At 49.3% G+C, this 14,381-nt stretch overlaps 2 protein-coding genes across 3 annotated transcripts in view; both read left to right on the forward strand.

The window, feature by feature from the left end:
• Positions 1-4,221, forward strand: part of MCM3 (minichromosome maintenance complex component 3) — an 11,718-nt gene extending 7,497 nt beyond the window's left edge. Inside the window, exons 10-17 of one of the 2 annotated variants that reach the window (XM_057382187.1) lie at positions 10-184; positions 352-478; positions 762-912; positions 1,564-1,704; positions 1,908-2,014; positions 2,401-2,483; positions 3,032-3,107; positions 3,313-4,221. In XM_057382187.1, coding sequence (XP_057238170.1) covers positions 10-184; positions 352-478; positions 762-912; positions 1,564-1,704; positions 1,908-2,014; positions 2,401-2,483; positions 3,032-3,107; positions 3,313-3,511 — 1,059 coding nt within the window. In that variant the 3' untranslated portion in view covers positions 3,512-4,221. The remainder of the gene's footprint in view (positions 1-9; positions 185-351; positions 479-761; positions 913-1,563; positions 1,705-1,907; positions 2,015-2,400; positions 2,484-3,031; positions 3,108-3,312) is intronic. The other variant, XM_057382188.1, reaches the window with a different exon arrangement.
• A 5,618-nt stretch (positions 4,222-9,839) lies between these two features.
• Positions 9,840-12,209, forward strand: IL17A (interleukin 17A). The gene is made up of 3 exons (XM_057382191.1): positions 9,840-9,863; positions 10,743-10,963; positions 11,972-12,209. Exons 1-3 carry the CDS (start codon positions 9,840-9,842, stop codon positions 12,207-12,209), a joined length of 483 nt encoding a protein of 160 aa, XP_057238174.1.
• The last annotated feature ends 2,172 nt before the right edge of the window (positions 12,210-14,381 follow it).

A 14,381-nucleotide genomic window follows, 5' to 3' on the forward strand; every position in this document is an offset into this window, starting at 1 on the left:
CTTCCCCAGTATGACCAGTACAAGACGCCCATGGAGAACATCGGCCTGCAGGACTCGCTGCTCTCCCGTTTYGACCTGCTCTTCATTGTTCTGGACCAGATGGACGCCGAGCAGGACAGGGAGATCTCGGACCACGTCCTGCGCATGCACCGCTACCGCAACCCCAACGAGCAGGATGGGGATGGTGAGTCCCTTCCAGTGCTCAGTGCCATCCCTCCTCAGCCAGGTGTCACCCCTTGGTGGCAGCTCTCAGATCTCAGCACCCCTGGCTTGGTTGGGGACTCTTTTTGGTGACTTTAGGAAGTTGCTCCAGAGGTAAAACCCTGTTCTCTGTGACATTCCCCTCTCCAGCCATGCCCCTGGGCAGCACYGTGGAGATGTTGGCTACAGATGACCCTGACTTCGTGCAAGAGGAGGAGCAGGAGCTCCAGGTGTATGAGAAACACGATGACCTCCTTCACGGGCCCAAYCGCCGCAAGTGAGTCCTTCATCCATGGCTGCTGCAGCTCCCTCAGGGTGTCAGCTCTGTGGGCACAGGGCTTTGTCCTTTGAGTGTCCAGGCAATGCTCCAGGTGGTCCATAGGGAGGTAAATGGGTAGGATGCCAAGGAAATTTTGCTCTGGGCTTGATCTCTTATGCCAGGCAGGTGGGGAACATCTGGAGCTGAACTCCCTGCACCCCTGGATGCCTCTAAAGGGGTACAAATGGAGGGGAAGCCCATCCCCACAGCAGATCACRTGTGTGTACATGCATTCCTGCAGGGAGAAGGTTGTCAGCATGGAGTTCATGAGGAAGTACATCCAYGTGGCAAAGATGATCAAGCCGGTGCTGACCGAGGAGGCGGCGAGCTACATCGCCGAGGAGTATTCCCGCCTGCGCAGCCAGAGCCAGATGAACTCAGAYGTGGCCAGGGTGAGCTCCCTCTTGGGCTGATGCCTCATCTCTGGTCCTGGAATTATGAGCCAGACATGGTCAAGGGGATAAAAGGGGGTTACCTTTTGATGAGGATCCTCCATGTGCAATTTGTCGGGTGGAAAATGCCGAAGATGTGCGCGGCGCGTGACGCGTTCACAATTTCTGTAGACTTTGTAGATTAGCTTATCTGACAGATTCCTCAAGAAGAAACTCAGTAGGTGAAGAAATGCCCCCTAGTTCTGGTAACTTCTAGATTCTCCCCCCTTGGATGAGGCTTGAACCCTGTTTACAAWAATATGTCTCAAAGAGCTGGTTTSRGCCTTGGTTTCTGTGGAGAACCAAGGTAGAACAGGGGCCTCAAGCCCTCAGCTTGAATGTTTYTGAATGGCTTTTAGMATGTGTTGTCTTTYTGCCTAGGAAAATACTGAAACCTGAAAATACTGAGCTACAATAGTAGGCTACAAAATTACAAATAATACATGTGCTAAGAGTGCAGAGAATGTATTAAAGTTATATAAAATAAAAAGGCAATCAGGGCCAGGAGGAGGGAAACTGAGGCACATGTTCCCCTCTCTCCTTATGGCTGTTTTCCACCTTGTGATGGATGTGACAGRGTCACACAGGTCACACCTCTCTCCGTCCCCCCAGACCTCCCCCATCACAGCCCGGACCCTGGAGACCCTGATCCGCCTCTCCACGGCCCACGCCAAGGCCAGGATGAGCAAGACTGTGGATCTGCAGGATGCTGAGGCAGCTCTGGAGCTGGTGCAGTTTGCCTACTTCAAAAAGGTGAGGGGAAGGTGTCTTTCCAAGATTGTCCTTGGAAAGGTTGGGTTTTTGTGCAGGCTGAGCACCCTGGGCTGCTGCTGGCACCTTTCCTGGACATAGTGTGGGGTGAGGCCACTGTTGTGGGATCTCAAGTACTTGGGGTTGATCCCTAAAAGCAGTTTGAGTGGAAATGGGTTTGACTTCCTCCTGCCTTTGCCACACAGGTGCTGGAGAAGGAGAAGAAGCGCAAGAAGCCGGTGGAGGATGACTCTGAGACGGAGAAGGAGGAAGATGAGGAGTCACAGCCCAAGGAGGAGCGCAGGACGAGGAGGTGGGAACCAGGGCGAGGGAGTGGGAGAGGCATCGTGCAAAGGGCACCAGCCCCTTCTGAGGTAGTCACAGACCCTGGGGAAATAATTCAGGTTTTGCTCATCCAGGTGGTTTGTGCCACCAGTTTGTGGTAGAGGGACACCACAATTCCATGGATAAGGAATTGCCTGCATGGCCTCATCCAAAGGTGTGAAATGTGGCACAGGGTGCMCAGAGAAGCTGTGGCTGCCCTGGATCCMTGGAAGTGTCCAAGGYYRRGTTGGACAGGGCTTGGAGCACCCTGGGATGGTGAAAGGTGTCCCTGCCCRTGGCAGGGGATGGAACTGGRTGATCCTTAAGGTCCTTTCCAACCCAAACYCTTGGGTKAYCTCTGYTTTCYCCTCTGAGAAGGAAGAAGGCTCGCACGGAGGGTGAGGAGGGCTCCTACGACCCCTACGACTTCAGTGATGCCGAGGAGGAGATGCCACAGGGTGAGTGCCTGGCTTTGGTGACACCTGGCCCTGAGGGTGCTGCTGCCTTCCTTTAGCCCTACTGGGTGTGCACAGCATAAGAAACAACAATGCTGCTATTACCTGTGATCCCTGGCGTGGTGCAGCACCATCCAGAGCCTCATATCCAGGTGGGACAGGGTTAGATGGGATATTGGGAAGAAATTCTTCCCCATAAGGGTGAGGAGGCCCTGGCACAGGGTGCCCAGAGAAGCTGTGGCTGCCCCTGGATCTCTGGAAGTGTCCAAGGTCAGGTTGGACGGGACTTGGAACAACCTGGGATAGTGGAAGTTGTCCCTGCCCATGGCAGGGGGTGGAACAAAAATAATCTTTAATGTTCCATCCATACCAAACCATTCTGGAATTCGACTGCTGATTTATTTTTTTTCCATCCATCTCCCACCTGCTGCAAAAATAACAATACTGGGAGTCAATTTTTCATCACCCCACTGTCCTGAGCCCAGTACTTTTGCTCTCTGGGTGCTTGGCCACCAGGCACAGGKTGAAGGTAACTCTTCCTTCTGCTCCAGTTCAGGCTCACGCTCCGAAAACACCCGAAGCCTCTGGAGCTGGCGATGGGAAGAAGGTGGATTTGGCTGAGCCAAGGTGAGTGGGGCTRTACCTGGGTGTCCACCTCCCCCAGWACCTCCAGGCTGTTGTCCCATGCTGGAGATGCCTCTCTGATGCTCCCAGCTCCMGTTTCTGGCTTTTCCTGCTGCTGAAATGGGGAAGGGCTGAGACATCCTGGGCTGGGAACAAGGGCAAGGATTTATTTGTGATCTCCAAGGGTGATTCCTTCTTCCCTGAACAGGCTGAAAGCATTCAAGGCTGCTCTCCTGGAGGTGTTCAAAGCTTCCCATGCCCAGTCTGTGGGTCTGAAGAGCGTGATGGAATCCATCAACCGTGACAACCCTGAGCCCTTCTCGGCGGCCGAGGTGAAGGTGGCCCTGGCCCACATGCAGGATGACAACCAGATCATGGTGTCTGATGACATTATCTTCTTAATCTGAGCCTCTGGCTGCAGGAGCCCGAGTTCTCATGGACTCTCAGCTTGGAAACTCTGTGTTTGAGCGCTTCATGTGGCTGAGCTGGATTTTGGGGGGCTCAAGTCTCTGCACTTCCTTGCTGTGCGCTGCTGGCACCAAAAAAAAACAGAGCCAGGAGCTCTGGAAGTTCTTGTTGTCTTCAAAGTGGAATGTTYGGGAAGAAGATGGTTTCTGCAAGGAGACCGAAGGAAAAACCTAGGGGCAATTTTTTTATTTTTAATGTATTGTTTTTAGTTTTGGTGGTAAGAGTTCCAGCTTTTAAATAAAAAAATTCTGGTTTTAGGAACCCAACATTTGGTAGTGGTGATGAGCAGTATGAGAGCTCCACTAGTAGTGCAGCTTTTATTTCATCATTTTTTCCCATTTTCCCCTCAATTTGATTGCTTAGATCTGCTTGCCTCACAAGGAAAGGTACCTTTCCTCCTGCTTTCGCCTGGGGTCATGCCCTGGTGATGGCTTTAGAGAAAAGCTGAACACACAGAACAGTCCTGGCTGCTTGTGATCCAGAGTGCTGAAGATTTGGAATTTTTTAATATTTATTTTTCTTTTGTCCTGGTGAGTTTCAGGTTAAGCTTTGCTTTTATCCCTGCCCATCTCCAGMCACCTGCACAGCTCATGCTCCCCTGTTTCTGGATGCCATAGATCTGGGTTTGGGTAATAAAAGTGTCCTTACTCTTCACTCCATGACTGGCTGCTCAGGTGGATGTCGAATTCCCACTTGGGGAGATACAGCTGCAGTTACACAGGTGGGATGGAAGGACTTCAGCTGCCTGGTGAACTCCAAAAGCCACATCTCCGAGCTCCTCTCATCCAACACAGCCGTGACAGCAGGGCTGGAGGGGATTTTGCATGTTTGCAGCCTCCTAAAGGTCACTGGGTGGATGTGTTGTGCTGCAATGGAGTGAGCTCAGACCTACAGGCTGTGTCTGGCTCATGAAACTGCAAAGATTGGTGAAAAGTGAGTGAAACACAGATCCTCTGCRCTGGAGAGGGRATGGGAGAGCTGGGATTGTTCAGCCTGGAGAAGAGAAGGCTCTGGAGAGACCTTGGAGCCCCTTCCAGKGCYTRAAGGGGCTCCAGGAGAGCTGGAGAGGGACTGGGGWCAAGRGATGGAGGGACAGGACACAGGGAATGGSKTCAMACTGCCAGAGGGCAGGGWYRGATGGGATATTGGGAAGGAATTGTTCMCTGGGAGGGTGSKGASRCCCTGGCACAGGGTGCCCAGAGAAGCTGTGGCTGCCCCTGGATCCCTGGAARTGTCCAARGCCAGGYTGGACRGGGCTTGGAGCACCCTGGGAYAGTGGAAGGTGTCCCTGYSCATTCWGCAATTCYATGATTTTGTGTTTTTCCTGCCYTTTCAGCTGGGGAGCCACTAACCCTGAATTCCCATCGCAGGACACCAGGAGGAGCTCCAGGGTAGAGAAATCTGATTATTTCCCTGTCCTGTAGCTCGGGGCTATAGGATGTGGCTGGCTACCTCCCCTGTGTGCTGGTGGCCACCTCGGTCCATCCTTTGCCWTTGGGAGAGGGGTCTTTGCTAACAAGGAGAAAACAACTCCCAGAGGTGGAGGGATTTGTGGGGATCAGCTGAATCTGACCCTGTGARACCACCTGAGGGATCACCCAGTGCTTGGATGCTTGACCATGAAGGCAGCAAAGCTATAAATTTTATATATATTAAAAAATATTTATGCATGATATAATATTTGTGTATTATATATTTTGATTTTAGGCTCCTCGTGAAAAGAGAGCCCTGGAGGGGCTGGAGTGAGTCCAGGGAAGGGAATGGAGCTGGGGAAGGGGCTGGAGCACCAGGAGAGGCTGAGGGAGCTGGGAAAGGGGCTCAGCCTGGAGAAAAGGGGGATCAGGGGAGACCTTGTGGCTCTGCACAACTCCCTGACAGGAGGGGGCAGCCGGGGGGGGGTGTTGGACCCTGCTCCCAAGTGAAAAGGTAGCACCTGTTACCTGTTAATATTTATATATTATTATCCACTATCAAATTTATTTCCAGGCTTTGTTCTTGCTGATGGAAAAACCCTGAAAATTCTACGGTGGGTGAAAATGGTGATGGGGTTTGTGCTACTTAAAACTAAAAGGGAGGAGACAATAGGATGGGGACTATAATTCTCAAGAAACCTGATTGATATTTGGGACTCAGTAGAGAAGATCCCATGGGAAGTGTGTGACCTGTGCTCAGTGGCACTATGCTCCTTTTGAGATTAAAGATCACAGGGAATAGAAGTAACCATTCAGGGAACTCAACACAGGCAACTAAAACATTAGTCTGGAATGTTCTGTCACCATCTCTTAGCTGTATCCCCAATGATTTCCCAGACCATGGGCAGGGACACCTTCCACTGTCCCAGGTTACTCCAAGCCCYRTCCAGCCTGGCCTTGGACACTTCCAGGGATCCAGGGGCAGCCACAGCTTCTCTGGGCTTTTTGCATGGTCTTTGAGGCTCTTTCCAACCCGAACCATCCCATGATTCTATGATCTGTGAAAACCTGACCCTAAGTGTGTAACATATCCTGTAAACAGTGCTGTTTCCTGATAGGAACTCAAGAGTAGAAGAGTTATTTTAAGCAGAATTAAAATCCTCACTTCTATTTCTAAGTAAGCAGAATTAAAATCCTCTCTTTTATTTCCAAGTGCCCATCCCTGCTCCAACCCCTTGATATGTGAGAGGGAAAAACTTTTTGAGATAATTTTATATTCCTATATGTGAGGAAAAAAAAATCTCTGTGAGAGTGGTGAGACCCTGGCATAGGGTGCCTAGAGAAGCTGTGGATGCTCCTGGATTCCTGGAAGTGCCCAAGAAGAGAGTTTGGAGCAATCTGGAGCAATCCCCATGGCAGGGGATTGAAACAAGATGAGCTTGACTGTCCCGTCCCACCTAAACCATTCTGTGATTCTATGAATAAAAGTATTTTTCCTCCCTTGCACTGATTCATATTTAGTGCCCTCTTTTCGTTTAAATTTTATAGCGAGCTTCAACTCAAGACAAGTTCAGCTGTAGGAAATTCTGGGTCAAAGAGGGAATCCCTGCTGAAGTCCCAAGCTGCTGAAGGCACAAGAAGCGAGTGGAAAGCCGTGGTGGGGGTACAGAGCCTGGTGTTCAGCGTGGTAATGTCATCGCTTTGTCACACGTCACCGTTTCCACCTGACCCTGTTCCTGCACAATCCAACCCATTTTCATGGCAGCGCCCTTTCCTTTCACGGTGAGCSCTCAGGGGGAAAAAAAGCRGGTCAGTTTGTGRGCTAAAAACGTGGATTTCTGGTAAKTGTACCCCCTCGCGCTCTTCCAYACTTMGTGGCGYATCTCTGTAGATGCRCTGATGAAAATGTGGACAGTCARAATAGGARCGTGTKTCACAGTMCTGSTGTTGCCTCAGGTGAACCTGGTAGCCTGAAATGTGACAAATTTTGTGACAAAAAAAGTAAAAAATACGTGGGGGGAGTCGCTGGGCTCTGAGCTGTCGGTTGAACCAGACCACAAAATCACGACAACATCCTGCAGTGATGTAAAGCATCAGTCGATGGAGATTTCTGCTGGGGTTACTCAAGAGGGGTGACAGAGCAGGGACTGGATTAGTCCCTTCTTCTTGGAAAGTTCTATGAGTTTGTAAGAGGTTTCTGATTTCTGTAGGACTGAAAATGTCATTAATCTGTTGATTTTGTGGAGTATTGAAGATGAATTTGTGTGAAGAGTACTACACTTCAGTGCTCTGCTTCCASCTTGGCTACATTTCTTTGGGAAAAGTTTCTCTCAGGGCTTTYCTCCACAGAAAAGCTGGTCAAATTGGTTATATGGGGTTTATTTTCTGCCATAAAAATGGTTTTTTCCTCCCAAAGAGACCCCTGCTTGTGCTCCAGGGGAAACAACACATGCACTGATCTTTTCCCTGTAATTGGTGGCTGGTCCTTTCTGGATCACAGGATGCAGAGTTCTGTTTCCACTTCTGTTTTCTTGCCTCTCTCTCCTATTAATTATTAAGTGGGGATTGTGTGATTRAGAGGGATTAAATCTTCAATGAGCACAAAGRAGCAGGAGCAGGTGGAGGAATCCARATGAAACTCCTGACCCAGCTCTKCCAGGGCTGTCCAAGGTCAGCCCAAGTCCCACCGTGTCCCATGTGAGTCCCACAGGACAARTCAGTGGGAGAGGCTTTCCTCACATCACCTTGCTGGCTACAGGGCTGTGGGATTTATTAGAGTGTTTTGGGATTGTGCCAGACCTATGGGATGTGCAGGAGCAGAAGCAAAATGTGCAAAGGAAAGGGTAAAGGTGGATCCGTGAGGAGCAGTGGCAGTGCTAAAGGCATCAGGCTGGACCAGCTCCAGGTTATTCCATAAATCTGGGCAGGATGCTGGRTCAGAGACTGCAAATTCACTACTGGGAGGTCTGGGGCAGCTGCTGGAGAGATTGTGGGGTCTGTGAGTTGGCTGCTGGTAAGGATGTGGATTTGGAGGAGCTGTTGGGGTGGTCCACGGTGTGTTTGAGTCTGTGTGTGAAGCAGTGGGGACACTGGGGCATCCAGGGGCAGCTGCTGGAGAGATCCAGAGGAGGAGTCACYGTCCCTGGAGGTGTTTAAAACTGGATGTGGCACTCAGTGAAAYGGTTCTGGGCTGGTGAYGAGGTGGGGATGGGTCACAGGTTGGACTCGATGATCTYTGGGATTTTTCCCARCYTGATTCTGTGATTCTACAMATGTATCCACASTCCCAGTCTCTTGGCAGGATCCAATTTTTCCAGAGGGAGTCCTGCACTCCCCGATGTCCCACACTTGCCCCCTCACTGCTGCTGTGCCATCACCATCTACAGGCACTGTGCTGGTGGGAGGCACACAGCCCTTTCAGGCACTTTAAAATAAGGAAAAGAAATGTTTAAAAATACTTTGTATTTTCTCCAGCTCCTCTGGCACTCAGAGGAGAGTTAGGAWAAAGGGAATATGGTGTCACCATAGGGATTGTCACAGAGAGGTTGAAAAAGATCCCCAAGATCCTCGAGTCCAGCCTGTGACCGATCCCCACCTTGTCACCAGCACAGAGCTCTGAGTGCCACATCCAGTTATTTCCTAAACACGTTTAGGGATAGCAACTCCACCACCTCCCTGGGCAGCCCCTTCCAGTGCCTGACCACCCTTTCCATGAGGAAATTCCTCCTGAGGTCCAGCCTGAACCTATCCTGGTGCAGTTTGAGGTTCTGTCCTCTCCTCATGTCCCTGTTCCCTGGGAGCAGAGCCTGACCCCCCGGCTGTCCCCTCCTGTCAGGGAGTTGTGCAGAGCCACAAGGTCCCCTCTGAGCCTCCTTTTCTCCAGTCTGAGCCCCTTTCCCAGCTCCCTCAGCCTCTCCTGGTGCTCCAGCCCCTTCCCCAGCTCCGTTCCCTGCCATGTATATCCAAAGATCCATCCAGAAAAATTCTGTCCCAAGTCCCACCCAGTTTACAGACCAAACCAGTGTTCCAACAGCACAGCTCAGGCAGGGACTGGGGGTCAAAGCTGAGCTGGAATGGAGCTCCTGGTGGTGATGGCCAAGGGCAGTGAAGGTGATCAGTGCCCTCAGTGCCCTCACAGGACATGTGTGAGTGTTGAGAATTGTCCACATTGTGTCCCCACAGTGGGGAAATGCATCCCAGCTCCTGGTGCCCTCACATCTCCCAGGAGGAGCTCCCCATGGTGCTCACTCTTCCCCTTCCCAATCCCTGCAGGACACAGGGATCCCTAAGGCGATTTTGGGGTGGATTGTGCAGTTGGAAGGAGGTTAAATGATGAAGTTCCACGTCCTGCCTTTGTTTTGAAACCCTGGTTGGGYGCCTGACTTTGCAGCTTGCTGATTTCTGCTGTTTGGTTTGTTTGAGACTCGTGGAAGTGCATCCACACTGCTGTTTGTGGTGAAAGAACACTAATATTAGAAAGAGGGGGTGGGAAGGAGTAAAAAAAAAACCTGCCTGCACAGTTTGGGTTTTTTTTTTTTCTCTTTTTCTTTCCTTATCTCTTGATCTGCCCGAATAAATGATATTGGCTGATTTGGGATGCTGGTGGTGGTATTTGCCCTTCCCTTTTTTGGGGGTAGATGGGAGGAAGTGGGCTAAAAATTGCAATATCAGCTCCTAACCTCGGGTCAGGTACGCCAGCTGTGCTGCAATGGAAAGGGTGGCAGTGCCTCAGCTTTGCTATAAAATGGGGACCACAGCTGCTGACAGACACAAACAGGGTTGGAAAGGTCTCAGAGAAGGAGGAATCTTGTGTCCTGTCACCCTGACACCCACCCAGAGCAGCAGGGAGGTTACCATGGCTTTTGCCAGCTGTGCCATGGTAAGTACTTATATTTAATATAAAGGATAAGAAATATTTGCTGCCAGAGAGAAAGCAGAGTGCAGATCTCCTGATTTGTACAGGAAACCCTTTTAGTCTCGCTGGGAGCTGAGTGGGATGCTGAATGTGTCTGGTGCAGCTGTTTGGTGATTGATCCATTATTTATTTATCTCTTACTGATCAGCACTGCTGATGTGGAAGTGGGACAGAGTCCTTCTCGCAGACAATCTGTTACCAAAATTGAAATTTTGTTACCAAAATTGCTGAAATTTCGCTGTGGGTATCTGTGCATTTGAATTTCAACCTCAGCAGCATTTACAGCACTGTCAGCTCCCGTGATTTGCTTGAAAGCTCTGCTTTTTGTCTTCTTTTTAGGAGATGGACTTGATTATGCCTGTGGTCCCCATCCAGTTTAGGATATTTTATTATTCTATCATTTACTAAAATTCTGTCTCCTGGAAATGGCCTGAGAATCCCAGATTTTCTTGGGAAAAGTCTTATTTCCAGCAGACGGCTGTGGGTGATCAGTTTTTACTGTCCTGAGAAAGCTGTGTCTGAGCAAGGTTTCAACCTTAGGTACAGGGTCAGCTGAGTCCTTACCCCACTTTTTAGATTGTAAGACAGTGCTGTGTGACTGCAGAGTAGGATTTTCACAGCTCGTTGGTGAGATGCTCTTCTTGGTGCAAAATCAACCACGAATCACAATTTAAATCAGGCTTTAGCATCAGTTATGATGAGTTTCATTAACATCATTATTCTATTTGCTCATCTTGGCTCATTTCACCCAAAGTATGAAGATTGTCCAGTCTAACCAAGAATTGTCTCTTTGTGCTCTCTCTCCTAACTGGGGAAAACTAACAACCCTTTTCTCTCTCCCAGTTCAGATCACTGGTTTTGGTGCTGGTTTTAGCCCTCACTGTGAGGAGCTCACCCCACAGAAAGGCTGGTGCCTCTGCAAGGCTGAGGGAAGGTTGCCTGAACCAAAAGGATCCCGAATTCCCCACCACRGTGAAAGTTGACATTCGGATCAGCAACTCAGACCGTGCCTTTAGGATGGTTCAYGATGTCAGGAACCGATCTCTGGCTCCTTGGGATTACAGGTGACTGCTCAGTTGTTACCTAAGTTGTGAGGGCTGGGTCACAGAAGGGTTTTTGGAGTGACTGGGGGTTCATCCTCAGCAAATGCACATTATTCAGCCCCATGAATTATGGAAACTCTTCTTGATGCATGCTGGCGTTTTCATGTTCGGTGAAATTTCTCCAAGAGAAGCTATTTGAAAGGGATAAATTGGAATGGTTTCTAATCATCAATTTAGGTTGAAAAATACCTCTAAAGTCATTGAGTCCAACCATYCCCCAGCACTGACAAGGCCACCACTGACCCATGTCCCCAGGTGCCACTTTTGCATGGCTTTTAAACCTCTCCAGGGATGGTGATTCCATGAMCTCCCTGGGCAGCTGTGCCAAGGCTAAAAAYAACTCTTTCAGGGAAGAAATTTTTCTTAATATTCAATCTAAATTTCCCCTGGAAGGACTTGAGGCCATTTCCTTTTGTCCCTTGTTCCCTGGGAGCAGAACACAMCCCCCGCTGCTGTCCCCATCCTCTTGGCGAGTTGTGCAGAGCCACMARGTCCCCCCTGAKCCYCCTTTTCTCCAGGCTGAGCACCTTTCCCAGCTCTYTCAGCTGCTCCTGGTGCTCCAGACCCYTCCCCAGCTCCTCTGAGCATCTTTCCAACCCTTCTGCCCCAAGCCTGTAGTGCTGCACGGGGTTGAAATAATGATGAAATGAATTATCTCTCTAGGAAAAGAATGACGGGAGTACATTGAAATTTCAYATTTTCCTAACACGAAGAAATTTCCAAATGCTGAAATTAAAACCAAACACAAATTAATTGGCCAGCTGTGATTTGTGAGCATTTAACCCACGCTCCACTCTATTCATTTGCTCCTAGAGGATGATACGGCAATATTTACCCTCCAACGCTGATTCCATGTCTAGGAAAGCATAGTGAAAGGGCTGAGGACAGGCAAATCTTTTGTGTCATAGTGAGGATGCACGATGGAGATAAAACCAAGCGCCTAAATCATTTCTGTGTCCCCACCCCCAGGCTGGACGAGGATCCCAACCGCTTCCCGCGGGTGATCGCGGACGCGCGGTGCCGCCTGTCCGGCTGCGTCACCCCCCAGGGCCAGGAGGACCACGGCCTCAACTCGGTGCCCATCAAGCAGGAAATCCTGGTGCTGAGGCGGGAGCAGCGTGGCTGTGTCCCCTCCTACCGCCTGGAGAAGAGGGTCATCACCGTGGGCTGCACCTGTGTCACGCCCCTCGTCCGGCACCAAGCCTAGGGGCCACCACTGGGGACAGGAAACATTGGGGTGAGGATGTATCTCCTGTAAAAATCCCTCTGGTGAAGTCCCACTGCCTCCCAGGAATTCACAGAATCTCAGGATCATCAGGGTTGGAAGAGACCTTCAAGATCTTCGAGTCCAACCCATGCCCCAGCACCTCAACTAAACCATGGCATCAAGCGCCACATCCAATCTGTTTTAAAACACACCCAGGGATGGTGACTCCACCACCTCCCTGTGCAGATCATTCCAGTGCTTTATCACTCTTTCCCTAAAAAACCTTTTCCTAATATCTAACCTATATTTCTCTTGGCATTCCCCTTCCAAATCTGAGAAAATGATCTCCTGAAGGGCACAAACCTTGCTGTTGTTTGTTCATGGATTTTAGGATGGGAATCGCCAATAACTGGTGATGGACAGGAGGAAGAGTTTTGTTTGTGACTTCAAGCAGTGAGAGGGTAAAGAAGTGCTTTTTAAAATCTATTTTTTCGTTGTGGTTTATATCAGTTTGCTGAATCTAATTATAGTTTCCAAAGTTGTCCTTGGCAGTAAATTGCCCTGATTGAATACATCCATCAGCACTGCCAGAAAAAATTCCTCCTCCTGCACCTTCTCCCTCCCTTCCTCATCCTCCATCCCCTTTCCCTTCTCTGGCCATCCCTGCTCATTGGGATATTATCAGTGTCAGTCAGACTTCAGTGCCACCAGGCCTGGTTGTCACCACACTCTGAGTTTATGTCACTGCTGCAACTGATTTTTTTTTCAGAACATTTTGGGAGGTAATTGAGTCTACTTTTTTGAGTGTTAAAATGGTAAAGAACTGATGTGTTTCTATTTATGTCTTCTATTTATGGCTGTATTTATGGCTCTGTGTATGCTCAGAGTATAAAAAAAGTGATAAATTTAATCTGTATTTATTAAATAATTTATATGCTGAATAAAAATATATTTTATTTTTTAAAAATAAATACTATTTAAAAAATAATAACTGTTTGAAATATTTACTTAAAAAAAAATTATGGGAGCTCAGAATGAGAACAGACAATGGATGGGTTTGTGCTGCAGTAGCACTGAGAGATTTTGGCAAATTTTGGGCATTTTCCAGTGCAGTGAGATGAGTGAGAGGGASCAGAAGAGAACTTGCAGCCTAAAGAGATGAAAAGATGCAAAGAAGAGGCTGAAAGGAGTGAGGGGAGGTTCTGCAGGCAGTAGTGGCAATGGAACAAGGTTCTCTGGACCTTTGGAATGATGGGAAAAGATGGGAGATATCACATTCCAGCCGGAATTTGGGATGGTTCGTGAGAGCTGGGAAAAGCCTGAGCTGGGAAAAGATTTCATCCCCATAGTCAACCTCCTCCTCCTCCAGCTGAAGGATTGGCTGAGCAGGAATGCAGGAGGTGTCAGGTGGCTCCATCTCACGGCTCCTCAGCCCAGGTAATTCACAGGTGCTGGGATTGAAGTGGTGGATGAGGATCCCTCCACATTGAGGAACCAGGAATTATACCTGTAGAACTGAGGTGTCCTGCCTTAGGAAAGGAGAAATTGCTCTTTCTCCCCTTCAGCTGCCCATGGAGCACAGCCTGGCAAGGCTCAGTGTTCAGGAGCTGCACTGGATCATCCCTGTGTATCCCTCAGGATATTCCATGATTCTATAACTATTTACTGTTTTATCAAGCTACTGCAACGTTGCTTTTTTTGACATTTTGACATCTTTCATCTGGAGCTGAGCAGGGCTGTCAGACCTCTGACTTTGGTTTCTGCTGGGGGAGGTTTTAAGCTTGCATTTCCTTTTTCATTTAAATCAGGACAAACCTGTGTGTGCATTCTCGTTTTTCATTTTGACTGCACAGAAGCCACTCTAAGTTAGATCCATCCAGTGCAGGTAGACCCTGGGGTGGAAACCCAGGTGGTCCAGGTGAGTTGTTGGGTCTAAATTACTCAAGGCCAAGGTTGGACGGGGTTTTGGGCACCCTGGGATAGTGGAAGGTGTCCCTGTCCATGGCAGGGGTGGAATGAGATGAACTTTAGGGTCCCTTCCAACCAAAACCRTTCTGTGATTCTGTGATTTTGTGATTTTGCGATGACTCCCTTGGTGCTCTTTGTTGACTCTGTGTGTTCTGTCGGTCACTGAGGGTCGGTCCAACACCCTGTGAGTCCCCATCTCATTCA

This window comes from Malurus melanocephalus, unplaced genomic scaffold, assembly GCF_030028575.1.
Source record: "Malurus melanocephalus ecotype Western Australia unplaced genomic scaffold, MMel_1.1 scaffold_553, whole genome shotgun sequence".
Lineage (NCBI taxonomy): Eukaryota > Metazoa > Chordata > Aves > Passeriformes > Maluridae > Malurus > Malurus melanocephalus.